This window comes from Erpetoichthys calabaricus, chromosome 17 (genome assembly GCF_900747795.2).
Source record: "Erpetoichthys calabaricus chromosome 17, fErpCal1.3, whole genome shotgun sequence".
Taxonomy (NCBI): domain Eukaryota; kingdom Metazoa; phylum Chordata; class Cladistia; order Polypteriformes; family Polypteridae; genus Erpetoichthys; species Erpetoichthys calabaricus.
Window position 1 is genome coordinate 15470145 of NC_041410.2, and position 27496 is coordinate 15497640.

A 27496-nucleotide genomic window follows, 5' to 3' on the forward strand; every position below is an offset into this window, starting at 1 on the left:
AAAGGCTTTGACATAAAAAATTACACAGTGAGCTAATTATTTAGCAGCACACAATGTTGTATCCTTTAGCAAAGTCTTATAAATTGTCTTGTACAGTTCAACAGTGAGAATCGTTTATTAATTTTACATGTGACTCTGTAACTATTAAACAAATACAGAATCAGGAATTCGCCAAGAACTGTCAAGGACATCCTGATACACATCTAGTGTAAGGGACTCACAACATCTTCATGTGTTTTAGTGTTATTAAGAGACTTGGGCATGCAGATTATATATGAAAACAAGTGATATTTTCAAGTGAGATTCCACTGGGTCACCTAACCACTTTAAAAGCACAGTTGCTTAAATGCTAGAAAGAGACAAAGTGAGAAGCTGGCAATGTTATTAATACTGAGGATTTCTAATATGCTATAACTTGAGACTAAAGACACCATCCCTCTTGTAAAAGGAGGCTGGCATCATGAAGGGCATCTAGATGTAAATATTTCTGCTCCAATAGTGACTTTGATGGGGGTAACTGGCCAACCCTGGTAAACCCAGAAAATGTCTGTTAAACTGTCAGAGAGTGTGAGTGAGTATATTTATGGATAACGGGACTAAAAACTGGAGAACAAAGTAACATGATTCATCTAAATAAAGTATTGGTACTCAAGTAATAAATACACACACACAAGTGGAAGGTGAGGATGCAGTTAAAAGCACAGGTATAAACATGTGTGTCCAAATGAGTTAAACACAAGCAAAAATTGTTAAAGTGGGGTCAAATAGTCTACGGATAATAATAAAAACACACACAGGTATGCAAAAATAGAAACAGACACTGAAATGTTTGAGAAAGGAGACCTGATGACTCAACAGTAAATGTCAAATGGTTTAATTAAAGCAGCAAAATGGCTTTATAATTGATAATTGAGGTTTCCATGTGTGGCATGACCTGATAATACAGTCCTTCCCATGTTTTTGCATTACTTAGCCATGGAGAGCCCATGCCAGTAAAGCTATGCACAAGGTAGGCCATACTCACACACCTCTTAGCCTACCATGTGTGTCTTTGGGATGTGGCAGGAGAGTGGAGTACCTGCAGAAATCCCCTTTGATACACTGAAATTCAGAGGTACATGATGTGATAGACAACCAGTGGTCGCTACATATGGCTTCTTTTCATGTACGTCGGAAGCGGCAACTCCTTTTCCCATTTTTACAATGTATGTTGCAATTATACAAACCTGGCTTGTTTCTTCAGTCACCCTCATCATTTCCTCCTCTACTGCCTTCTTCTGATCCGTAGTTTTTTTCAGGTTTTCCTCAAGCTTGTGTAGCTTTTCCAGATCATGAGAGTGAGCACTGGCAAGTCCTGTCAGTCTTTCGAGCAATACATGGTTCTCCTTTGTCTGCAGAATTTCAAATTGTAAATTAACATTTCACATACAACCACATAACATACAAAAAATGTTCAATAGTATTAGCTGAAGTGCAGTGATCAGCTATAACGTTGCATGGAGTGTAATTCTGTATTATTACATTGTGCCAGTCCACATGCCACCCAGGTGGATAGGCTGATGATGGTTAGATGTCTTTTAGTAGGCTGTGTTGTAGTTTATAAAAAATTGTGGATAGACAAGGTTTAGATGTGCATTCGTCCACTTCATTAAGCAGCTTTCTTCTGTTAAATGATCACAGATAGTCTCATGGTTTATCTGAAAAGCACTGGGTAGAAGGCAGGAACCAGCGCTAAAAGGGATTATGGTGCACTGTTACACATATTACCAGACCTATTTACATAGGACATTTTAGAGTTGTCAATTAACCTAAAGGACAAGTGTATCTGATACTGTGAAAATAATGGAGTCCTTTGTCAGCGGAAAACAACCTTAATATGCAGGTGCTGAAGCTAAACTGAAATTTAATTTTTGTATCTGAAAATACAACACTTTTGCAATGTGGTGTCACACTTTAATGCTAACTACATTGATTATAGCCAATGGCTCTAAATTGTAACTCAGTTTTTTGTTTCTGAAGTGAAAATTTGCCCATGTCCCCCCTTTAAATTAATTGGTTCTAAAAATGTCAAAAAAAATGTTAATAATTTTTGATTAAAAAAGGGTGTTTGTTTTATTTAGGATACAAATGACAGTATCAGAGTCCCGGGTTCGCTTCCCGGGTCCTCCCTGCGTCATGTTTGCATGTTCTCCCCATGTCTGCGTGAGTTTCCTCCCACAGTCCAAAGACATGCAGGTTAGGTGGATTGGCGATTCTAAATTGGCCCTAGTGTGTGCTTGGTGTGTGGGTGTGTTTGTGTGTGTCCTGCGGTGGGTTGGCACTTTGCCCGGGATTGGTTCCTGCCTTGTGCCCTGTGTTGGCTGGGATTGGCTCCAGCAGACCCCCCTGACCCTGTGTTCGGATTCAGCGGGTTGGAAAATGGATGGATGGATGACAGTATCAGTGCTATGCTACCTGCTTTCATAGTAGAAATGGGAGGAAATGTTTTTGATAATTTTGGCCATCTGTAAATATAAAATTGTATTAACAATCACCATTGGAATGGTTTATTAGTTAAATTTCATAAATTATTAAAGTAATATGTAAGAACCATACTCCTCTGGAATGCTACATTAACATAAAAAGATGTTCCTTTTTATGCAAGTTGTTGGGTTTAAGTCAGTAAAATTCATTTTTCTGAGGGTGAATTTTTTGTATGACTTTTGATAAAGCTTATGGCGATAGTAAGATACATATTACTACATATATATAATATATACTGTAACAGAAATATACCAGCATCTCCAATATTAAACCTAGCAGAATAATGTATGGACCTACAGTCGAGAAAATCTGTATCTTCTTCTGTTCACTCTTGGTGTTGTTCATTTATACTTATTGTCAAATTTAACTGTTCCAACATACATGGTAATTATAACTCACCTTTGCCATCTAGTGGGCAACCTTGAATGAATTCTACATATTATTATACAAGACCAAGTGGGGATGAAACATGCATGGGTAAATGTGCCCTTACGTTTTTTTGGCCAGACATAAGCTTGAGGTAATCAGGGAAAAGATTAACTGTACAGTTCTGGACTAACCATCCGAGTGGCATTTGTTCATGCATATTTATATCTATCCATTGAAATCTGTCTTGGGTATGTCCAGACACCTCATGGTACTCACCTGTTCCTCCAGCTTCTTTTGCAGTCTCTGCACTCTGTAAGAGAGCTGCACGTTGAGAACCACCCGACGGATGCTCTGAAATCTACGCCTTGCCAGCCAGGCCCGAGCGTACTTCTGTAGGATGGAAGCTTTATAGTCTTCAAGCATCTGTCCAACGCAAGAAGGGGACATTTGTAAGCAAGGAGACTCCTGCAGTCTAGAACCATTTATTTCTTTTATTCTCCATTTCATGGTACAACTTGTGTCATTTTCATTTTGCACAAAAGCAACCAATAAGGATACACTAAAATATTATACTGTAGCTTTATAGGGGGATATTACAAAGTCCCAGCATGCTGACAGTCTCAAACAAGAAAACATGCAGCAGACCTTGGATTTAAGGTGGCCTTCATATTCAGTATGAGATACTGTATGTAGTATAATTTTTCACAATGTATTTTTCTTTCTAATGTATAATGTTTAATATACTGTAACAATAATTTGTACTCATGCCCATCTGCTTCACTTTGAGAAGACTGAAACAAAAACATTACATCTTTCACAGTAAGATCAAACTAATTATTCTTTGTTTTGGAGTTACAAAAGCATATAGAAATCAATCCAGCACAGCATTCCTTGCTTATTATACTGTGCCTTTGATGGTGAGCACAATAACTAAGTGTTTCACCAAGCAATAAAGTTCAATCTCTGACTTTGTATACAGCTTAATATAACAACTGCCCAAGACAATGTATAAAGCATTTTGTCTGTATATTCTAACACATGGGCGGCACGGTGGTGCGGTGGTAGTGCTGCTGCCTCGCAGTAAGGAGACTTGGGTTTGCTTCCCGTGTCCTCCCTGCGTGGAGTTTGCATGTTCTCCCCGTGTCTGCGTGGGTTTCCTCCCACAGTCCAAAGACATGCAGGTTAGGTGCATTGGTGATTCTAAAATTGTCCCTAGTGTGTGTGCTGGGTGTGTGTGCCCTGTGATGGGCTGGTGCCCTGCCCAGGGATTTGTTCCTGCCTTGCACCCTGAGTTAGCTGGGATTGGCTCCGGCAGACCCCCCGTGACCCTGTGTTAGGACATAGCGGGTTGGATAATGTTTGATAAATAAAGATTGATTCTAGCACATTTTACAGCATTTACTGTCAATTTAAAATTGTATACACCATATAGCACCTTTTATATTGGCTTCATATGAAAAGGACTTTACAAGCAGTTAGATACACCTGTATTTTATACTTGGCACCTTCGTCAACAAGCACTTTCACCAGGCACTTGTCAAGATATCATGGCAATCTTAGACAAAAACTAATTTCAAAATGAATTAGCTCTTTACATTGAGACCTTCTGCAACTGAGTTTAATCACAAGGCACTTTGCAAGAACTATTTTATGTTTGTTTAGCTAATAATTTATAAAAGTAACTTGCAAATTACAAAATATTTTTTGTAGTATTATTTTACAATGTGAGTATACTTATGAGTATACTTAATTTATCACTATTTAATTAATATTGTTTTTTATCAATATGCTGCTGCTGGAGTATGTGAATTTCCCCTTGGGGATTAATAAAGTATCTATCTATCTATCTATCTATCTATCTATCTATCTATCTATCTGTCTATCTATCTATACTGGCATGTGCAGAGTGAGCCATAGATGAGGCTGTATCTGAAACATTGTACATTTATATAGTGTCTATAGTTTTCTCTAGTGAAAAACGATTCCATGGCATTTTACTAAAATAATATAAATGTTTTGATATTTTTTAAATTTAAACCATGGCGGGTGATGTAACTTGCAAATGGTTATAATTATGACAACCTTGCTCTTTTCAATCCAAGGACATATCCTCTAGTTGGCCATACAGTATACTATGGCTCTCACTCTTGACCAATTCCCTCATTATATTAAATCCTACAGAGAAATGATGTTTTCTTTCATAGCACTGAAATTCAGAAAATTTTATGTAATGTCATTTTACATTTGAAAAATTTAGATGAAAAAAGAAATATCCTCTTTGCATTCAGTCCCCACAATAATATTGTGTACAGCAACCGTTTGCAGAAACAACACCTTTAAGACCTTTGACATAAAGTCTTAAAGCTTAAGTGAACACCAGCTTTGCACCTTGTTTTGAGTCATTTTGGCCCATTCTTCCATAATCCAAGATTTGCTCTAGGGTTTTCAGAAACATTGGATGATTCTTGTTCATCACAATTCTCAAATAGTACCAGGAATTGACTGGGCCACTGTGTGTGTATAGTCAAGGGCCCAAAATCAAAAAGGTCTGAGAAAGTTGTTTATCTACTCTATACAGTGCATCCAGAAAGTATTCACAGCGCATCACTTTTTCCACATTTTGTTATGTCACAGCCTTATTCCAAAATGGATTAAATTCATTTTTTTCCTCAGAATTCTACACACAACACCCCATAATGACAACGTGAAAAAAGTTTACCTGAGGTTTTTGCAAATTTATTAAAAATAAAAAAACTGAGAAAGCACATGTCCATAAGTAATCACAGCCTTTGCCATGAAGCTCAAAATTGAGCTCAGGTGCATCCTGCTTCCCCTGATCATCCTTGAGATGTTTCTGCAGCTTCATTGGAGTCCACCTGTGGTAAATTCAGTTGACTGGACATGATTTGGAAAGGCACACACCTGTCTATATAAGGTCCTACAGTTGACAGTTCATGTCAGAGCACAAACCAAGCATGAAGTCAAAGGAATGGTCTGTAGACCTCCGAGACAGGATTGTCTCAAGGCACAAATCTGGGGAACGTTGCAGAAAAATTTCTGCTGCTTTGAAGGTCCCAATGAGCACAGTGGCCTCCATCATCCGTAAGTGGAAGAAGTTCGAAACCACCAGGACTCTTCCTAGAGCTGGCCGGCCATCTAAACTGAGCGATCGGGGGAGAAGGGCCTTAGTCAGGGAGGTGACCAAGAACCCAATGGTCACTCTGTCAGAGCTCCAGAGGTCCTCTGTGGAGAGAGAAAAACCTTCCAGAAGGACAACCATCTCTGCAGCAATCCACCAATCAGGCCTGTATGGTAGAGTGGCCAGACAGAAGCCACTCCTTAGTAAAAGGCACATGGCAGCCCGCCTGGAGTTTGCCAAAAGGCACCTGAAGGACTCTCAGACCATGAGAAACAAAATTCTCTGGTCTGATGAGACAAAGATTGAACTCTTTGGTGTTAATGTCAGGAGTCACGTTTGGAGGAAACCTGGCACCGCTCATCACCAGGCCAATACCATCCCTACAGTGAAGCATGGTGGTGGCAGCATCATGCTGTGGGGATGTTTTTCAGCGGCAGGGACTGGGAGACTAGTCAGGATAAAGGGAAAGATGACTGCAGCAATGTACAGAGACACCCTGGATGAAAACCTGCTCCAGAGCGCTCTTGACCTCAGACTGGGGCGACGGTTCATCTTTCAGCAGGACAACGACCCTAAGCACACAGTCAAGATATCAAAGGAGTGGCTTCAGGACAACTCTGTGAATGTCCTTGAGTGGCCCAGCCAGAGCCCAGACTTGAATCCGATTGAACATCTCTGGAGAATCTTAAAATGGCTGTGCACCGACGCTTCCCATCCAACCTGATGGAACTTGAGAGGTGCTGCAAAGAGGAATGGGCGAAACTGGCCAAGGATAGGTGTGCCAAGCTTGTGGCATCATATTCAAAAAGACTTGAGGTTGGAATTGCTGCCAAAGGTGCATCGACAAAGTATTGAGCAAAGGCTGTGAATACTTATGGACATGGGATTTCTCAGTTTTTTTATTTTTAATAAATTTGCAAAAACCTCAAGTAAACTTTTTTCACGTTGTCATTATGGGGTGTTGTGTGCAGAAGTCTGAGGGAAAAAAATGAATTTAATCCATTTTGGAATAAGGCTGTAACATAACAAAATGTGGAAAAAGTGATGCGCTGTGAATACTTTCTGGATGTACTGACCCTTCAATATCTAATTAAGAAATGTAACTGCTTTTCATAGTAAATACTGTCAACAAGTAATGTACAATAAAAACCATTATTTTATATATTCAGAACTGTCATAAGGAATACTATCACAATGTATTCTGTAAAGTAATGAAACATTTTCAATATTTTTGTACACATATTCATTGTTCTTCAATAGAGGTGAATATTTAAGTTCATACTTCTTATCTTGGGAATGATAAGGAGTTATTACTAAAGCTTACCTTTTTGAAACGTTTCCGTGCAATCCATCCGCGAGTAAATGCTTGTATTGTGATAGTAGCCACCTGAATGAGCTGGTAGACCCTGCGAACCAGGAATCCTCTGCAGTACTTCTGAATTATGATGGCTGCCCATGCCTGCTTTATGGTAGTTGCACTGACAGTTTGCCTAAATGATATCAGAAAAGAAAAATAAAACATAATTGGGAAAAAACACATCAACAGTTTCATTTAACAATATGAAGAGCAGGTATAATAATTCCACCTGCGACATGGCACTCTTTGATGCCCTTCCTCCCTCTCCTCATTTGTTTCCTTGCAAGGCACGAGTTGATACACTTCATCCCAATATAATATGTAATGTGATACAGTCTTCATAATAAATTACAATACAGTACTCCAAAAATACAATACATCCTCTGAACAACAGACAAAGTTATTTTTGGAAAAAAATTGAAACAAATGAAAAGAAGTAGCTTAAAATCAATGAAACCATAAATAGGCATTAAAACAATGCAAATATATACATTTTTTCACTGCATCTGTGTGATCCAATTACATACTTTTATTGAGTTTTATGATGTGCAAAATTGAATGCAAAATTAAACCCAGCTGTTTCGTTCATCCAGTACAGTCCTCTAAACAACTTGGCAGTTTGAAACCCCTGTTTAGAAATTTAAAACGTGCCTTCCCTTTCTAACTATGCACATGTGCTGCAAATTTGAGATATTTAACAGACATTTTACCTGTGACTAACACGTAATATCATTCCAGAAATTAAAAAAAAAAAAAATGAGCAAAACAACAATAAACATATACACAATAGGGCGGAGTGGTGGCTCTGAGGTTAAGGATCTGCGCTGGTATCCAGAAGGTTGCTGGTTCGAATCCCCGTCACTGCCAAAAGAGATCCTACTCTGCTGGGCCCTTGAGCAAGACCCTTAACCTGTAACTAGGGGCGCTGTACAATGGCTGACCCTGCGCTCTGACCCCAAGGGGTATGCGAAAACTAACAAATTCCTAATACAAGAAATTGTATAAGGCAAAATAAAGAACAAAAAAAAAATTCTGAGCAATTCTGAGATATCTGAAAGTTTTTAAATGAAAGTATTTCTTACAAGTTTTAAATACAGTAAATGCATTAGGTATTTCATATGTATGTAACTCTTACAGTTCATACTTAACTTTATTTTCTTGGTATTATTACAATTATTTAGTAATATTAAAAAAAAAAAAAAAAAAAAACTCTATGAAAATGCCATCCTGACCAAAATGCCACCTGAGCTGATCACCTCATCACCAAACTTAACGAACACTGTCCCCTTCCCAAAAATGTGAAATATAACTCGGGTTTAAGCCTTTTGCTTTATTCAGGCACAGCTGTTCCAAGCCACTGACAAGACGAGACTTTGTCCATTATTGTATTAACTTAGTTCTGCATTCAAAGCAATAATAGAGCATTTTGAATGGTACCAATAATTGTCTTACCGGATTGTCCTCTGCCCGCGGACATACTGCTGAATGATGATCGCTGCCGCTCTCATTCGAAGGAATTTCTTGCGCTGAATCCAGCCTCGGAAGTTTTTCTGGATTGTAATACAGGCAGCACGCAGTCTATCAGAACGGAGCTTCTCCAGGTAAGCCACCTGGCCAGCTCGGAAGAAGATCTTTGTGCGCCCAAATTTGTACTGGTTGGAGTCCTGAAGTGACCAAAGCATTTAACAATAAAAGCAAAGAATGGATTGTTAGAAAACTGCTATAGTGTAGGATGGAGCTGTGTCATATCCTATTCAATAGCAACCTGGTTACTACTTTATATATGACCTTTCAAAGCACAGTATAGCACTGTACAATAAACACAAGAATTCAACAGAATTTTTTTCTATGTGTACGATAATTTGATAATTGAAGAGCTCAGTTCCAAAATCAGCAAGTACAAAAGATAAATTTTGGAGATAAATAGGAAAATCTGGGTCCGTAAGCAGATTTTGAAACTGAATCCCTAAAACTATAGCGCTACACTGTTGCAATTAGCAGGTTTTGAAGCTCAAACATATTTTCGGCGCATGACCAACTGCATGAAAAGTCACAATCACGTGTTCACTAAATTTTACCAAAAGGTGTAATTAGCAGATTTTGGAACTCACATCTTCAATTGTATGTAGAACTTAGATAGACAGACCAACAAACAGACAGAGAAGCTCCAAAATTATATTCACTTAGCATTTTCTATCCCATTTAAATAATTTTTAGTTGTGTCGGAGTGGTGCCCAATGTTAGGAACAAGAAAAATAAAATCAATCAATTAATGTGAGTGTCCACTCATGCACCCCCATCCACATATCCAACTCAGAATGATCAGTTAAACTGACTTGAGTCTTTGGGGTTTTGGAGTAAAGCCTGTGTAGACATTAGGAGAATATTCCAGCTCTACAGAAACCGTAACTTGGTGTGGGATTCAGCTGCAGGGTTGGCCGCATCCATCCCTTTAAACCATCTTTTTTATTACAGTAACATGGAGACCTGCAGTGTCAGGTAAAGGTAGGAAAAAAACCTTGATGGGATGGCAGTACATCCCAGGGTACACAAGCATATTAACAATTACAAATTATTTACATTCATTCATGAATGAGTAGATTTATCATTTCACAGTGCTTGGATCGCTGTTCCATTACTGGCTACTAAGTCTTTTACATGTTCTCCTGGTACTTGCTAGTGAATACAGAGTCAATGGACTGGCATGCTTACAAGATGGATTACTACCTTACACCTACTGTTGTCAAGATAGGCTCAGGCTCTAATTAAGCCTGTAACTGGTAAGAGTGGGTTTGGAAATATGAGGAATGGAAAGAGAAGTAGAAAGTCATATTAAAAAGATTTCTCTGGACATGATTTGGAGATACAGTAGATGGCTTAGCTCGATCTGCAGATATTGTGAAATTAATTAAGGTTGCCCATTCATAAGGACATTTTCATTGGAACAAGATATATTAAAATATTGTGTCCAACTGAAAGATGATATAAAACAATATAAAACTACTTTTAGCACTACAAAAATATAGTTTGCCATACCCAACACACTTGTCATTACTTTACATAAATTAAGCAAATAAAAGAAGCAGTGCAATATTTCCATAACAAATGAAAAACCAGAATAACAAGAATAACATCATGCTGACTGTCACTGGGAAAAAAAAAGTACTGCTTGCAATCAAAGAGCCATATGCTAGAAGAACAAAATTGTATGGCATTAATGAAATGGCAGATACTGTGTATACTCACAATTGGGTATTGCTCACTCACTTCACATATATGATTAGCATGAAGAAGGGTAACTCACATGAATTAACCTCTGAAGCACGGTCTTGCAGGTCTGCTTTTTATCGTTTCCTGCTAGTTCCTTCTGTGTCATGAGAATGCTGTAGCGACTGTAAAACTCAATGTACGTCCACCTGCAAATGAAAATGCAAATTTGGAACAGGTTCCCAATCTGCTCAGCCGACATGAAGCTCTAATTCGTTTCTCAGCTAGTAATCTGGTAAATGTGAATTAGCCTAATACATCATTCCCCCTACTTGACACACACACACATCTTCCCTGGCCAGAAGGCTGGGAGTAAAGTTAAATAGAAACATGTGGTGCGTTCCTTTGATTAATCATTAATCCAGTGATCCCATTCATTCTCTGAACTTGCCTTTTCTGTTGTTTCAGTTTTGTGTGTTAGTATATTTTGACAACACTTAAGGAGCAGGAACTAATCCAGGATGGGAGACTAAGCCATGACAGAGGACACTCACACATACATGCACACACACTCACTCTCATTCAGGACAAAATAATTTAGGACAACCAATCACCCTAATATGCATTTCTTTTGGTCATGGGGAGACAATGGAACACCAGAAGAAAATATGTCTATACTGTGAGAATATGCGCACAACACACAGACATGGACCGGGCTAGGAATCAAACCCAGGTTATACATTCCACCAAAATATTCAAATTACTTTATATATTATTTTTCAGTCTACAACATCAGAATGCACTTGACAAAAATGAAACCATATAAGATATTAGAGAGGAGACAGTGTGGTGTAGTAGCTAAGGTACTGGCTTTTAAACCATAAGGGTTCCAGTTAAATTTATTTTTTGATTCTGAGCAAGTCCACTAACCAGCCTAGTTTGTACTCCAATTATAAATAAGGTATTTAAACATTGTACTGTAGCCAGATTATCAAAATTACATGGACAAGGGTTCATCTAAACATATACAGTACATAAAAATAAGGTAAGTTTGATGATTATAGGAACATCCAGGTCACCGCACTGTGATCTTAACTCTTTGACGGCTGAATATTTTTTCCAAAAAACTCAGTTTTCTGAAAAGCACACAAAGTAATCGTTTCACACAGAAAGCAACATAAAACGTCTGCTGCTGCATGCTGTGGTTGCTGTTGGCACATGTTTGGAATCTTTGGAGGGAGTGGCTGCACGGGGGCACCTCGATGGCCAGCAGTAATGCACGGTGGGCTGGCTGCCTTCGCACCGCCAGTGGGCGGTGGTGGCAGTTGCAGTGTGACACAGTATGGTCTTGTCATCATAAGCGGTGGTCCTCCCAGGCGAACGCTACCGTAGGCGCATCAGCTACACAAACGTGTTCAACACCACGATCAGCTGAGGCTGGTACCTCACTTTCGTATCGATGTCCATCTCCTGATCACTTGCATCAAATTCCAAGTCTGACAAGTCAGAGTCTGATTCAGCGATAATACGTAAAACATCTATGACATATTTAGACTCTCGCCCGATCTCAATGCCATTTTCGAGGTTGTTTGCTGTTCGCTACTCACGCAGGGAATCGAGGTTAAATCAACAAAGCTACTTAACTTTCCTTCTAGCAAAGAAAGTCAAACTTAAAATGTAAAGGCGAGTTTTGTCACAGTTTGCAGCTGATTACCATCCTCTACCCCCGAATTTCGACAAAAGTTGACATCAGCCCTGAAAGAGTTAAATTACAGGCTCTGTATAATCCACTGGCTGCTATTGAAAATCCTTCTTAAGGGGTTAGTCAAAAGTCAAAAACTAGTCGAATATAATTAGTCAGGTAAGGTCCGCATCTGACAAGTAATATTTGTTAATCTGGACACTGGATCATAGTGGTAGGACATACAAGGAAGGAATCCATGTATACATAGTACAGTGACAATAAGTAAATTTGAAATAAAAACTGCAGCTAACCCACACAGACCATAGTTCAATGTCAAAATAAAGTCAGCTTTTTCAACAGGGACACCAGTATTAATAATTTTATACGCAGTTCCATAGTTCTCACAGCCTTCAGGTAACGTCCATGATGGGAGTATAAGAAAAACATTAGGGTTACTGCCAAAAAACTGGATATCTCAAAGCATGTTCTGCTTTCTTTTCACAAGAGTACACTAAGTTGCCAAGGAAGCTCCATTCAAGAAGGTCCACAGAAGGAAAATGATAATATGCCCCTTTAGAGTCTAGGAAAAAGGAATGGCACTCTGGTTACATGATCTTGGGATCACGTAAAAGAAAACGAGGCAGGAAAGTCTCGCATTTCACTTCCAGCACTTATTTATGTCTGCTAGAAACTGCTACATGAATCATTTTTCAAAGGGACTTCAGCCATGTCTACTAGAAAGAAAGACTGTCCAAACATTTTAAGTGCAAACCATATTTTCTGAGTGGATTAGCGCTTCTGAATTTTGTTTTTATATAAAGGAAGGAGACCCACTAGGTCAGTGGAACAATAGAATATTTTAAACAATGTCGATAAGTCTATTACTGCCACAAATCTACTAAATAAAACAAATCCTAGGACATATTCTTTTATAATGTCGTGGTTATCTTGGCTCTTTACACCACCACCTCAAGCACATAGGGCAGCCACCCATTCTTTTATTGAACCCACTTAATCTAAATTTATGGTTTCCTCGGATCAAAAACTATAAATATAATATTAGGCTGTGAACATTATTAATCAATTACAAAAGCTGCTTAATCCAGTTCAGGGTCCTAGCAGGTGGAACCTACGCTGTACTACAATATACTCAAATATTCACTCTTTATGTATTAAAGCTATACCTGAAGATAGTACACACTTTATAGACTGAAACGTGACTTATTAATAAAGGCTCTTTCCCCAAAGTCAAGGCTGCACCAGATGAGTTCACCCTGTGTAAATCACACATCTACTGAAGAAATAGACTGGGTAGGATTTTTAATGATGCCTTTAAAATTTGGGTAATTAAAATTCAAATGAGGCGTTTATTTTAGATATTAAAAGATAATCAGGCTGAATTATATAATTGATTTACAGCCGTCTTAGGCCATGCTCCTCATTTATATCTGAATTTAACAACCTTTAAACTGCCCTAGTTATAAGTTATGGTAAATTAGTTTTGATGGGAGATTTAAATACTCATATCAATATGGAAGTAAACACCCTGGAATCTTTATTAATGGTTTCCTTTCGCTGCTTAACTAGGTTGCAGTTTTGCATTCTATGACTGACAAAAGATTCTCTTAGTCATACATTAGGCCTAAATGTGATTATCACGCTTCTAATTAAAATAAAATTAGAACACTGAATTGTTATCAGAAGATCATATTTGTGTGATGTTTAGATTACAATACTACTTTAAAAGTCAAACTTTATTCTTGATTCTAATATAGATGAGCTCAAGCAGTAAACAAAGATGTAGTTGGACCAAAAAAGGAAAATCAGTTTGGTTTAAAAATGGCATACGGCTTTTAAATCAGGATACAAAAGACTAGATATATTTATACAGCTACTCAATTATAGGTTTACCAAAGAGCACAGATCAAGAGTGTTAATAAGTACAATAAAATGCATGGTCTGGCCTGCTTTGAGTATCATATCGAAAGGCCCTAGCCCAATGTTACTCGATTATGTTTACCTCTGTTGTAAGTCACTTTGGATAAAAGCATCTGCCAAGCAAATATATGAAAATGAAAGCTGAAAACAGAAGCAAGCATGAAATGTGGCTTAAAATGGGGTTAATTTTACAAATTTCCCAAAAGAAAATCAGAGATACCATGTTATAGTCCTTATAATATTTGTGGCAAAAGTTTCAACGATTGTTTTTTGTGTTTAACAATAAGCTAGATTTGATTATGTTAAGAACAGAAAAACTCTCCTTGAAAGTTCAATACAGGGGTCCTGCTTTAAGATACCCCAATATACACCCTGAAAATGTCTCACAGCTCACTAAATTTTAATAAAACCATTTTTATAGAACATAAATAAATAAAAAATGTATTATTATGAGAATTACATGTTAATGATAAAAAATTAAAGATGTGTATTGAATCTTAAAATACTGTAGAGTAAAATAATCAAAAGTTAGCAAAGGCAAATTGAACAAACCACACTCCTCCAATGCTGCGTATGTGTGATTCTGAACTACTCCAATTAGCTTTTGATAACGACCCACAAAAAGTGTTTGAAATTTAAAGGAAGAATGGAAATGCTGATAATCCTGTTCATCACTCCTCCTCCTCCTCATCCAATTAAAATATTTCTAAATCCTCCAGCCACAACAAGCAACATTCTTCATCTCCTCAAGGAGAGAACAGCTGTTTTTTGGTCTATTTTTATTATAAATCTACTGGTGCTTTTTAAAGTTTTAGCTTTAATACATTAGAAAATTGTATATGAAAAATTAGCAATACTCTGCCCACCTTATTGTTTTCCATTATTTCTAAATTAAACAACTAGCCTTGTTAAACATCATTTCAGTATAAATCATCCAGATTAGCATTGTATAACAGGAACTCCCTGCAATGCAGGACCAAACTGCATCACTAAATAAATAAATAAGCAAAAACAATGGTAATTTTAATTGATTTTACCACTGATTTAAAAAATGAAACCAAACACCTGTCCCCTTAGCAACAGACACTATCCAATTAAAAAATGTATTCATGTATAATACTTGCAGTTAATAAAATAAATACTTACATGAACAGGCACTGTCTGTTGTCAGAATTTGACCCAAATGTACTCAGTAAGTGTACCATGGTGGCACTGCATTTAAAGATGGACCTGGACGTTGCTGGTGTACAGTATGTACATTCATGTGCATTTTCCTCTGAGTATTAAAGGGTTCTTTACAAATATTCAAAACATACAGGTCACGATGGGTGTTTGGTGACTTGAAGTTGTTCTCATGTGAATGAATGTGTGCAAGAAAGTCCCCTGTAATGCAATGGCACACTAGCTAGGACTTGTTCCTGCCTTGTGCCCAGTGCTACTGGAATAGTAGTGGATGTATGCATGCACTTCATACTTTAAGACCTATTTTTTTTTGTTTCTAAAGTACTTTGGAGGAAAAAAAAAAAGACTTAATTCTCAAATTAAAAGCTACAGTATTTTATAAATGTTATAGTTGAGATTTTGCTTTGGTCACAGCACATGAAACAGCCCTGGGGAATCCTAAAATCCATTATGCTTTTATATCTAAGCATCAATCTAGTGATTGTTGCAGCACATTTCCTGGTTCAGTTACATCTGTTTCGGTTTCATAGCTGGGATTTATTTCTTAAGGGGTGACAACTTTGGCTCCATCTGCCTGCCATCTTTAAGCAACCCAACCTAATCCTCTAGAATCTAGATCACTTCCATATACTGTACATGCAGGCCCGGTCTTAGGTATTATGGGGCCCTAGGCGAAAGGGGGGTCCAGGGTCCTCCTGAGGGGGGTGGAGCCCCCCTGGAAGCTCTGTGAAATGCGTGAAAATTAGACCAAGGTGTCGATCCGGGGCCCTAGGCGGTCGCCTACTTTGCCTATGCCTAAGGCCGGGCCTGATTGAGACAAATAATGCTGTAGTATATTTAAGTATATATGACAATTGCTCACTCAGACAATTTGTTTTGGGGGCCCCCAAGAAGGCGGGGGCCCTAAGCTATAGCTTGTGTAGCTTATACGTAAATCCTGCACTGTTTACATGTTAAGAAGGGCAAAGTTTATTTAGACAGATTCCTAGAATCAGTACCTCTAGGGACAGTACAGTTACTTTTCATAGTTTATGTATTTAATGATTATAATCATTATTTTGCATAGTTGTAGCTGGAAATCCACAAAGGAAGCAAATGAATCAGGCATCTTAAAATACTTTTTTATTCCTAAGCTTTCGATTCCTACCAGGAATCATCATCAGAGGAAAATGATTAGGATAGGTGGATGTGGAAAGGGAAGGGTGATTGCCTGGATTGTAGAAACTACACAGGGGTTAACACTGCTCTCTGTGCCGGGTAAGGTCCTTGCTAGGGTTGTCCTCAATAGGATCCGTGATCACTTGCTCACCTACCAGCGACCAGAACAGTCTGGTTTTACACCTAAGAAGTCTACCATTGACCGCATCCTGGCACTGAGGGTTCTCATGGAGCACAAATGCAAATATCGGCAGATTTTCTTTGCAGCCTTTGTCAGTTTTCGTAAAGCATTCGACTCAGTTGATCGAGCTGCCCTGTGGGACATCCCGAGGGTTCGCGGAATCCCCTCGAGGTTGCTGGATATCATGGCTGGCCTGTACACTGGTACTGTGAGACGCTCTTTTTCCCCAGTTGATTCTGGGGTTTGTCAGGGGTCCGTTTTTGCTCCTACTCTGTTCAATGGGGGTCCAGCAGCTGTGGGGCATCGGTTGGTGAAGAAAGATTTACGGATCTTGACTTTCCGTGAAGACCACAGCATCGTCAGCAGTCAATGGAGGCTCTGATTGGGGAGCTTGAGAGACTGAGCGTGGAGTCTGAGTGTCTGGGCTTGTGAGTGTCCTGATAAAAACCAAAATCAGGCCTTTAATGACCTCTTGGGCACAGCCATCAGCAGTGAGTCTGTGTGCGGAGAAAGTGTCAATCTCGTTGAGAGGTTTGCTTGCCTCAGGAGTGTCATTCATGTCTCTGGTGACTCTTCCTATGAAGTCACTAGACAGATTGGGAGAGCATGGGGGGTCATGAGGTCGCTGGAAAGGGGTGTGTGGTGCTCCTGATATCTGAGCAAAAGGACGAAGGTCCAAGTCTTTACAGTCCTGGTGCTTTCTGTCTTGCTATATGGTTGCGATACATGGACGCTGTCCAGTGACCTGAAACGAAGACTGGACTCCTTTCGTACTGTTGCTCTTTGGAAAATCCTTGGGTACTGCTGGTTTGACTTTGTGTTGCTTATGGAGTCCTGAATGAGGCACATGACCTGCATTGTGAGGGAGCGTCAGTTACGGCACTACAGCCATGTGGCGCGTTTCCAGCTCGTAAGATCCTCATTGTTGGGGACCCGAGTGGCTGGACCAGGCCAAGGGGTCACCCACATAACACCTGGCTGCGGCAGATAGAGGGTCATTTCCGGAGGGTGGGACTGGATCGTGTGTCTGCCTGGGGGGTTGCCAACCAGGATCGGGAGTTGTTTCGTCGTGTAGTGGGTGCGGCAACCAATACCAGTGCATGCACCCCAAGTTGACTTGACGATGTGGGGATGGGGGGAATTGATGAGGTGGGGTTCAGAGGGTGTTGGTCATAAAGTCTTATGTATTATGTGCATGTTCCTCTCTTCAAGCCTGCATATGCCTGGGCTCATGTCAAAATGTCTGTTAATGGCATTTCAACCAGTTCTCTGGCACTTTTAGTATTAGCCTTGAATTTTTCTTGTACTGAGTCCCATTTAAATGTGTGTCCGCTCAAACTTATATGTGTGTAAATCAGTGACTGTGTTATATGTACTGTATGACCCACACCCTCCAAACCCCCACCCCTTATTTCCTATATATTGCCTTGGGTTCCTGTAAGTATAATAATTTTCCTCTGATGATGATTCCTGGTAGGAATCTAAAGCTTATGAATAAAAAAACTATTTTAAGATGCGCGATTCATTTGCTCTCTTTGTGGATTTCCAGCAACAACTATGCAAACCGTATGACAGACCATCGCCTCCATTAATACATATAGCACACGATAGATAATGATTATAATCACTAAATACATATAGTACAAGATAGATAGATAGAGAGAGTACATAGATAGACAGATCTGTAAGGTACTCTCTAATAGATAAATAGATAGACAGGAGTTACTCTATCAATTTGCTGTATGAATGGAAAGCAAGATCTCACCTGGAAGGATAACTCTGTGCACTAATACGGATGGTCTCAAGAACACCACAGGCTCGGAGCTGCTGCACAACTCTCTTCGAATCATACCTGTTACAATGCAAACATGTAAAAGTGCAGTCAGCCAGGAATTAATTAAGGGCAAAAATAAAAAAATATATACACAATGGCAAAAGAAATCCTTTTAGGTAAAATATTCAACTCATAAAGTAACCTAAAGTTCGGATAAAAACTAGTAAATAATGCCTTTAAAAAAGTGGAGTTATCCTAAGAAGTTAAAAGGGAATGTTTACTTGTAGAATGTTCATTAGTACGTTATACCCGTGCATCTGTCCCCTCCATTCATCCATTTTTAATTTTCATGTTTCTAAATATCAATGAAAGAGGTTTCACTCCTCTGCAACAGGTATAAATCAAGAAGCCACACTTCTTGGATTGCCACTATGTACGTATAATTTGTAATTTTTACTATTTTATTAATGGTAACATATTTCAATTTATGAATTTGGTATTAAATGTTATAGATTGGGATATTTTAATGCATAAATACATTAATTCTACTTAAAGGCACTATATAAATAAAATGCATTATTATTGTTAGTAGTAGTAGTAGTAGTAGTAGTAGTAGTAGTAGTAGTATGCCCATTGGGGACTGGGTGGTCTCGTGGCCTGGAACCCCTGCAGATTTTATTTTTTTCTCCAGCCGTCTGGAGTTTTTTTGTTTTTCAGTCCTCCCTGGCCATCGGACCTTACTCATACTCTATGCTAACTGATGTTGTCTTATTTTAATTTCTTACTTTGTCTTTTATTTTTCTTTTCTTTATTATGTAAAGCACTTTGAGCTACTTTTTTGTATGAAAATGTGCTATTGAAATAAATGTTGTTGTTGTAGCAGTTTACAGTAAATTCATTTAAAGCCTTAGTACCAGAAGATACTCTGATTTTGTCTTCTTCTATTCAGCCTCTTGCTGGGAATGTGCAGAAAGCCAAATACATTTCTCGATTCTCTTTATTTACTTTTTAATGAGTGATTTGTCAGTCAACAGTAATGCCCTTGAAGTTTTAGCTTACCAGTCAGTTAGTTTCCTATATCCACAGTACATATGACAGGTTAAGTTTTACTCATTCTTCATCTTTTTATAATAGTAAGTAAAAGCTAGTAAAGGTGACTCTAAGACACCATTTCCAGTACTGTTGATATATTTATTTTTTCATTCTTTCATCCATTTATGAATATATTTTTACCCCATTACAGGGTCACTGGGGTCAGAGACTATCATTGTAAAATCTGGAACTTGACAGACATAACAGTCAGCATGGGGCACTCAATGCTACATTTGGGCACTTACTCCAACAGACCCAGACTGTAACATGAAATCCACACTAATGGAATCAAATCAGGGGTCCAAATGATAGGAGGAGAAAAATGCTACTTAATGTCGATGTTGATTACTTGGATTTCAGCCTGTCTTAGATGGGCAGTACAGCTAGAGCATATAAAGCAGTGATGAGAAATAAGGAACATGCATGTCTTGAAAATCATAAGCAGAAGAGAAGCTCAGATGTCTAATGTTGTGTTTTATGTACCGTACAGTACAGGTATGTTGGGGGGATTGGGTGAGATTGTGGCTGAGCTGCAGGTATTATGTTATGGCACTAGACCACTGAGCTGACTAATACATTTTCAACAAACATCTTTCAAATCTTTGAAATTAATTTTATTAATTACTTCAGAAAAAGTTTATAAATACCAACAGTTTCATTATTAAATAATAGAATTAATAATTTAAAACACTGGAAGGCTTAAGCTGGATAATGTTAAAAAAAAAAAGGTAGCAATCGTAAAAATGAAAATAAAATTGACAACCTACTCAAATGGGAGCTTCTCTTCATTTGGTTTTATACATCGCACATAATGAGGTGTGGTGGCATTTAGGGTATCCATCAGCATGTACAAAGAGCTGCGGAACTGGAAAACAAAATAAGAGGAAGAAGCAAACTGTTGTGAGGTGCTACAGCAGAGTAAATCTTGGGAGCTTCAGGAGTCAACGGTAACTATCACAGATGTTGTATCGTTTATCTTACCACAGCATGGTGCTTTGAAACTATTAAAGGTTTAGATAATGTCTACTTCCAACTTACTGAGTGACACTGACCAAACAACTTAGTGTGCCTTTGTTTGAATTGTAGAACAGTTTTACTGTATCTTGGTCTTATTAGTTGTCCTAGGTAAAGACAGCCAAATATATAATATGTATGAAATTGTAGCATGATCAGGAAAGGAAGAGCAATCGGTTAGCTTAATTCATCAAAACGGTGACTTTGTTGGTCACAAGTAACCAATGACACCCCAAGAAGTCTTGTTTTCTCCTTCATTGTTAACTTGATGTATATCAATTGCTAGTTTAAGGCTACCATCACTCCATGTGCAGTGTACATGTTCTCCCTGTGTCTGAATGGGTTTTCCTTTGGGTTCTTTTGTTTTCCTCATACATTCCCAAAAGATTGTGAGATTCATTTCCTATTTCAAATTGGTCCTCAGCCCAATGTTCCTAGAACATCCCGACTGCTTGTTTAGGCTTCCCTAGTCTATCTAGCTTACACCCCTTTAAATCTAACTCACTGCCAAGTGGTGACAGCCCTGCCACTCCTTTTAACCAAAAGTGTCCAAAACATATAGGCTCAGGCTAGACAATACAACTATAAAGTCTATCATGGACCATTAGCCCAAGGTGCTCTGGTACCAGGTACAGTTATGAGCATCTTTGTTTTTGAATTTTGTGTTTGTTATAGACAATCCATGACAAGCGCAAAAATTCAATAACAACTCATCATTCTGGCTCAGATCTGGCAGGCAGTTCCTCAAAATCACGCCCCTCCAGGTATTTCCTTTATTCCCAACATCAGCATTGAAGTCACCCAAAAAAAGACTGCTAAGTCAGTACACTGCACCGTTTCAAGCACCTCACCAACCTTCTCGTAGAAGGCTAAACACTCAGAACAGCTCTTTTGTGCATATGCACAAACAACAATCAGAGTTTTCTTCTCTGTGACTAATAGCCACACTGAGGCAAATTTGTCCTCCAGTGGAGAAAACTCCAGTTCCACAGACTTCAAGCAGGTGGGGCTTGTGAGTTCTTTCACACATCAGAACCTCAGAAGAGGAGAGTGGCCACCTCCATTCAGTAAGTTTCATAACCCATGCTATGAGTGAAGATGATATCAGCTACATCTAGCTGGTAAATTTCCACCTGTTGCACCACTTCAGGCTATTCCTTATCAGAGGGGTCTAGTCTGTTTAGGTCTTTCCCACCTATGCCTGACACTAAACTGGCATCGCACCAGACTCTAACTCTGTCTTAAATGTGGTAAGCCCACAAGATAGCTGCACACTGTGGGCTGAGCCCAGCCAAATTATGCTGGTTACCTGACCACCGGGCCAGGCTCCAGGGACGTGTCCGGGTAACCCTATTCCACATAGGGTACAATTTTTAATTTTTTTTATTTCATTTCTTAATATTATTACTTCATGTGAACTTGACATTTTTCTTAAAGTTTAGGAATGCTGATGTGGAAAGTCAATTGTTAAGTTTCACATTCTAAATAAACAAAGTGCCATTTCTTACAAGCAATTTCAGTAAGATACAATAGTGATCTATTTCTGCCATCTAGTGGATATGTTACCGGCAATGTATGAAAAGCCGGCATTCTATAGAATACCTAGGCATTGTATATAATGCCCGGCGTTTTTAGGCAATGTATGAAATATGAGAATTATTACACACTTTCCCTAGGCATTGTATATAATACCTAGGCATTCTATAGAATGACAAATGCTATTTAGGCAAAGTATGAAAAAAGGTCCTGATAAGGCTATTATATAAATGACGTGCATTCCTCAAAAATACAAATGTTATTCTGAAAAAATAATGAGAGTGCCATTAAAAAAAAATTATTCAAAATACGTAAAGAAGTTGTACAAAACAAAATTTATGCCTTTCTTATTAAGGGAAACAAAATTTTCATATAAAAAATAAGAAATTAAAATTAACCTACTTGTTGCAACATGGTAGGCTTGAATGACATTTTGAATTACATTTCATTACATTTTTCACACAAAAACATTTCATATTTTGGCACTTTGTTTTACACATACATTTGACGAATCCTTGGCCGCTTCCACTGGACTGAGCAATTGCAACTGACCGGAGAGGAATTTCATGGTCAGGAATATCTTCAATTCTAAGCAAGTTCTTAGGGCATAAAGTGAATTGTGATCTCGCATATACTTGTTTTAAAATTCCTTCAGAAGTTCCAAGTCGGTAGAAACCATCCTCTGTCACACTCATTACAACTGCCAATATATTGAGTGAATCACCTTGCCCCTTGTCGACGTCAGGAATAGAAACTCACACAGTAGTTCCCAAAGAAGCAGTGGGAAACTTTTTTTCCGAATTCATTTTCATTTTTTTGGCTTGTATTTCCAGATTGATTTTAGAATTTATTTTACCTTCAATAGTCTATTTCAATAAAACGTGCCTTGACACGTGATATTCGAAACGAATCTGAGATGTACTTCAAACTTTGCGTGTTTCTCATTTGGCATTCTATAGAATGCCTAGGAAATGTGTGAAATGTGAATCGTTTCATACATTGCCGGCTATTTTTAGGCATTATATACAATGCCTAGGCATTCTATAGAATGCCGGATTTCAAACTTTGCCGGTAACAGATATATATGCTATTAATTTATTAGTATTTTGAGAAGCATCTACTTACAGTGCTGCAGCGCCTTTATGCACATGCAGTTTTAGGGCACGACATAAGCATTGTTTTAGTGCAAATGTTTGCATACTTGATGGAATATTACCACACACGGAGAAAATAATAAACACAGAATAGTGAGGGGATTGCAGAGAACTATGTATGCTGTTTGAAAAAAAATAGAATAATTAAACTGTTGGATACGTATGTGTTGAACTGAACATCTTATGATAGGTGGATGCCGTTCCACCGCTACTCCAGAGGAGCTAGTTTTGAGAGAGGAAGGGCCAAGCAGACAAGAGGAATTCCTCTGCATAGCTGGGAAGAAAATCACATCACCTCAACTTTTTAAAAGAAAAATATTCTGTCATTGGTTGTTTGAAATTATCAGCAAAATTATGTTAAGGTTTCAACTTACAGTAGATATTTTATTTACTATATTACTGCTGAAAAGCACTCTGATGCAATGGTTAGAAATGCTGCTGCCCAGCTTCAAAGTTCCGGGTTTGAAGCACAGTCGGACTATTGTAGGTGTACTGTTTCCACATTCTCTCCACATCCGAGTGGTCTGCTCTTCATATTCAAGTTTTCCACCTACTGTAGATGCTAAAGATATGCACATTAAACTAAATTACTTTCTAAATGGCCCTTCATGAGTGAGTACAGTGGAACCTCGGTTCATGACCATAATTCGTTCCAAAACTCTGGTCGTAACCCGATTTGGTCGTGACCTGAAGTAATTTCCCCCCATAGGATTGTTTGTAAACACAATTAATCCGTTCCAGACCGTACGACCTGTATGTAAATATATTTTCTTTAAAGATTTTTAAGCACAAAAATAGTTAATTATACCATAGAATGCACAATGTAATAGTAAACTAATGTAAAAACATTGAATAACACTGAGGCAAACACCCAGGCTCCCTGCTCAGCTGCACAAGCAGGCGCTCGCTCTCTCTCTCTCCAGCACGTGAGCCTGCGCTCTCTCTCTCTCTCTCAGCTGTACATGAGCCTGCACCTACTTTATTTATTTAGTTATTTATTAAAACTGGCCTTTTTGACGGGAGCTGTGGACCCGCTATATCACAGGAGGAAGTTGGGTTGAGAAGAGGTTATAGTTTTGAGGGAGAGTCCCTCTGCGTGATGCACCGAGAACAATGTACAGTACAGGGAGAGACTGAACATGTGCGGAAAACATCAGTGCGCACAAACCGAAAGGGAAACTGGTTTGTTCATATACCGAGTGTGTGGTCATGAACAGATGCAAAAGTTTGGCAAACTTTTTGGTCGTAACCCGATTTGTACGTGTGCCGAGACGTTCATGAACCGAGGTTCCACTGTATGTGTGCATGTTACTGAATCCTGAGATAGACAATTGCCCCATCCTGCCATGTACCTAATTCTGCTAAAACATGTACCTTTTTCTGCAACAATTTATAGGACAGAACGTGTGGGAAAGAGCACTGATCATAATTATTCACCCTTTTCATTCCATCCATCCAAGTCACAAGTAACTGCACTCTGTCCTGACAATATTTGTGCAAGGCAGAACAATTACTCACTGAAAGGCATATTTAGACACACTCCCAGCTTGGACCAATTCGGAATGTTCAGTCTCCTGGTTGGCCTGTCTTTGACATTTTGGAAACTGTTGGAGAAAGAACCATGCAGGCCATGCATATCGTTGGGGCAGTGACACAAACGTTGTGTCTTGGAGCTGTGAGGCAGCTGTGAAGTCATCCTTTTAATTTTTATTATCATCAATTAATTATTATTCAGCAAGGTTCAACCCCAGCTGGTGACAAATGTAGATTTACTCCCTTGTGAAGAAATTTCCACTAGCAGGTATAAAAATCACACCCTACTAATCCACCATTATCACTATCACCAGTCAAAAATACAAAACACATAATGTCGCCCTTTTGGTGATACGTATGGAACAGAAGATTCAGAAGCAGTTTTTGCAACCCAGTGGCACCATGAAATTCCTAGATTGTATAACTGCTATCCATTAACATCAAGATTGAAGAGCAGGATTATTTTTATACTTTCTTCCTTATATTGTTATACATTTATGCGTGTAGTTTTTTTATATTGCTGTTCACAGTGCATATTTAACTTACTGGTACTGAGAGATTGAGAGAGCAGTTCAAATGGGAATATCAATATACATATAGTGATGATTACATACAGTAAACAAAACCTGAAGGCAACAGGCAACACTGTCTCCAAGTACATCACTGCGCACCCTAACCAGAAACCGTGGATTACTGAGGAAGTGCGTGTGCTACTGAGGACCTGTGACTCTGCCTTCAGGGAAGGTGACGAAATCGCCCTGAGAAAAGCGAGGGCTAAACTATCCTGCACCATCAGAGCAGCAAAGTGCGCACATGCCCAGAGAATCCATGTACTTTTCCTACATCACAAAGACGCACGGAGCATGTGGAAAGGCATCCAGGCTATCACTAATTACAGGACAACACCACTTACCTGTGACAGTGACGCCACCCTTCCAGATGTGCTGAATAACCTCTATGCACAGTTTGAAGCACAGAACAATGTGGTGATGAGGAAGACCACCTCTCCTTCTAGTGACCAGGCATTAAATCTGACTGTGGCCGATGTGAGAAATACTCTACGAAGAGTCAACCCATGGAAGGCTGCAGGACCAGACAATATTCCTGGCAGAGTACTAAGGGAATGAGCAGACCAGCTGGCAGACATTTTTACGGACATCTTCAACATCTCCCTGAGCACCGCCATCGTCCCAACCTGCTTCAAAACCACCACCATAGTTCCCATGCCAAAAAAGTCACAAGTGTGCAACCTCAATGACTATCATCCCATTGCACTCACATCCATCATTATGAAGTGCTTCCAGAAGCTTGTCATGAGGCACATCAAAACCCTGCTGTCCCCCTCACTGGATCCCTTGCAGTTTGCTTACCGCTGGAACCGTTCAACAGATGATGTAATAGCCACCACTCTCCATCTGGCTCTCGCTCATCTGGACAATAAGGACACATACGTTTGAATGCTGTTTATCGACTTCAGCTCAGCATTCAACAGAAAAGCTGAGCTTGCTGGGACTGAACACCTACCTCTGTAACTGGATTCTGGACTTCCTGACTGAGAGACCTCAGTCAGTCAGGATTGGAAACAACATCTCCAGAACCACCATACTGAGCACTGGAGCCCCTCAAGGCTGTGTGCTCAGTCCATTACTGTTCACACTACTGACTCATGACTGTGCAGCAACACAGAGCTCTAATCACATCATAAAATTTGCTGATGACACGACTGTGGTGGGTCTCATCAGCAACAACAATGAGTCAGCATACAGAGAGGAGTTGCAGCGGTTAACGGACTGGTGTAATGCCAATAACCTGTCTCTGAATGTAGACAAAACAAAGGAGATGATTGTTGACTTTAGGAAGACTATTGACGGCTCAACTGTTGAGGTCGTCAATAGCACCAAATTCCTGGGTGTCCACCTGGCAGAGAACCTCACCTGGTCTCACAACACCAGCTCTTTAGCCAAGAAAGTCCAGCAGCAGCTCTACTTCCTGCGTGGGCTGAGGAAAGCCCATCTTCCACCAGCTACTCTAACAACATTCTACAGAGGAACCATAGAGAGCATCCTGAGCAACTGCACCACTGTCTGGTTTGAAAATTGCATGGTCAGGGATCGCAAAGCCCTACAACAGATAATGAAGAAGATCAGCTGAGAAGATCATCGTGTCTATCTTCCCTCCATCATGGACATTTACACCACACGCTGCATCCGCAAAGCCACCAGCATTGTGAATGATCCAACACACCCCTCACATTCACTGTTTACACTCCTACCACTGGGAAAAAGGTACCAAAGCATTCGGGCTCTCACCACCAGAATGTGTAACAGTTTGTTCCCCAAAGCAGTCAGACTCCTGAACACTCATGGACCAGACTGATATCTGATATACGTGTTCTGTTCTGCAGTGTTGCACATGGTTGCACATTTGACTCACATGCACCTTGTTATATATTATGTGTCTTGGATTCTTCGTTGTCCTGTGTTTTATGTTGCACCATGGTCCTGGATGAACGTTATTTCATATCACTGTATGCTGTACTACTATATATGGATGAAATGACAATAAATACTCTTGACTTGACTGGACTTGAGGAGTATTTAGAGGAAGCAGGCTAAAGGGAGAATACAAATTTAATTAGAATAGTTATTATCAATT

General features: G+C 39.2%; 1 protein-coding gene across 1 annotated transcript in view; it reads right to left on the bottom strand.

Annotated features, from left to right (window-relative positions):
* Window positions 1–27496, bottom strand: part of myo5c (myosin VC) — a 99890-nt gene that overhangs the window by 36441 nt on the left and 35953 nt on the right. Inside the window, exons 16-22 of the mRNA XM_028822443.2 lie at window positions 20372–20469; window positions 18504–18590; window positions 10693–10804; window positions 8841–9052; window positions 7356–7521; window positions 3169–3315; window positions 1227–1391 (exon numbers count right to left, since the gene is read on the bottom strand). Coding sequence (XP_028678276.2) covers window positions 1227–1391; window positions 3169–3315; window positions 7356–7521; window positions 8841–9052; window positions 10693–10804; window positions 18504–18590; window positions 20372–20469 — 987 coding nt within the window. The remainder of the gene's footprint in view (window positions 1–1226; window positions 1392–3168; window positions 3316–7355; window positions 7522–8840; window positions 9053–10692; window positions 10805–18503; window positions 18591–20371; window positions 20470–27496) is intronic.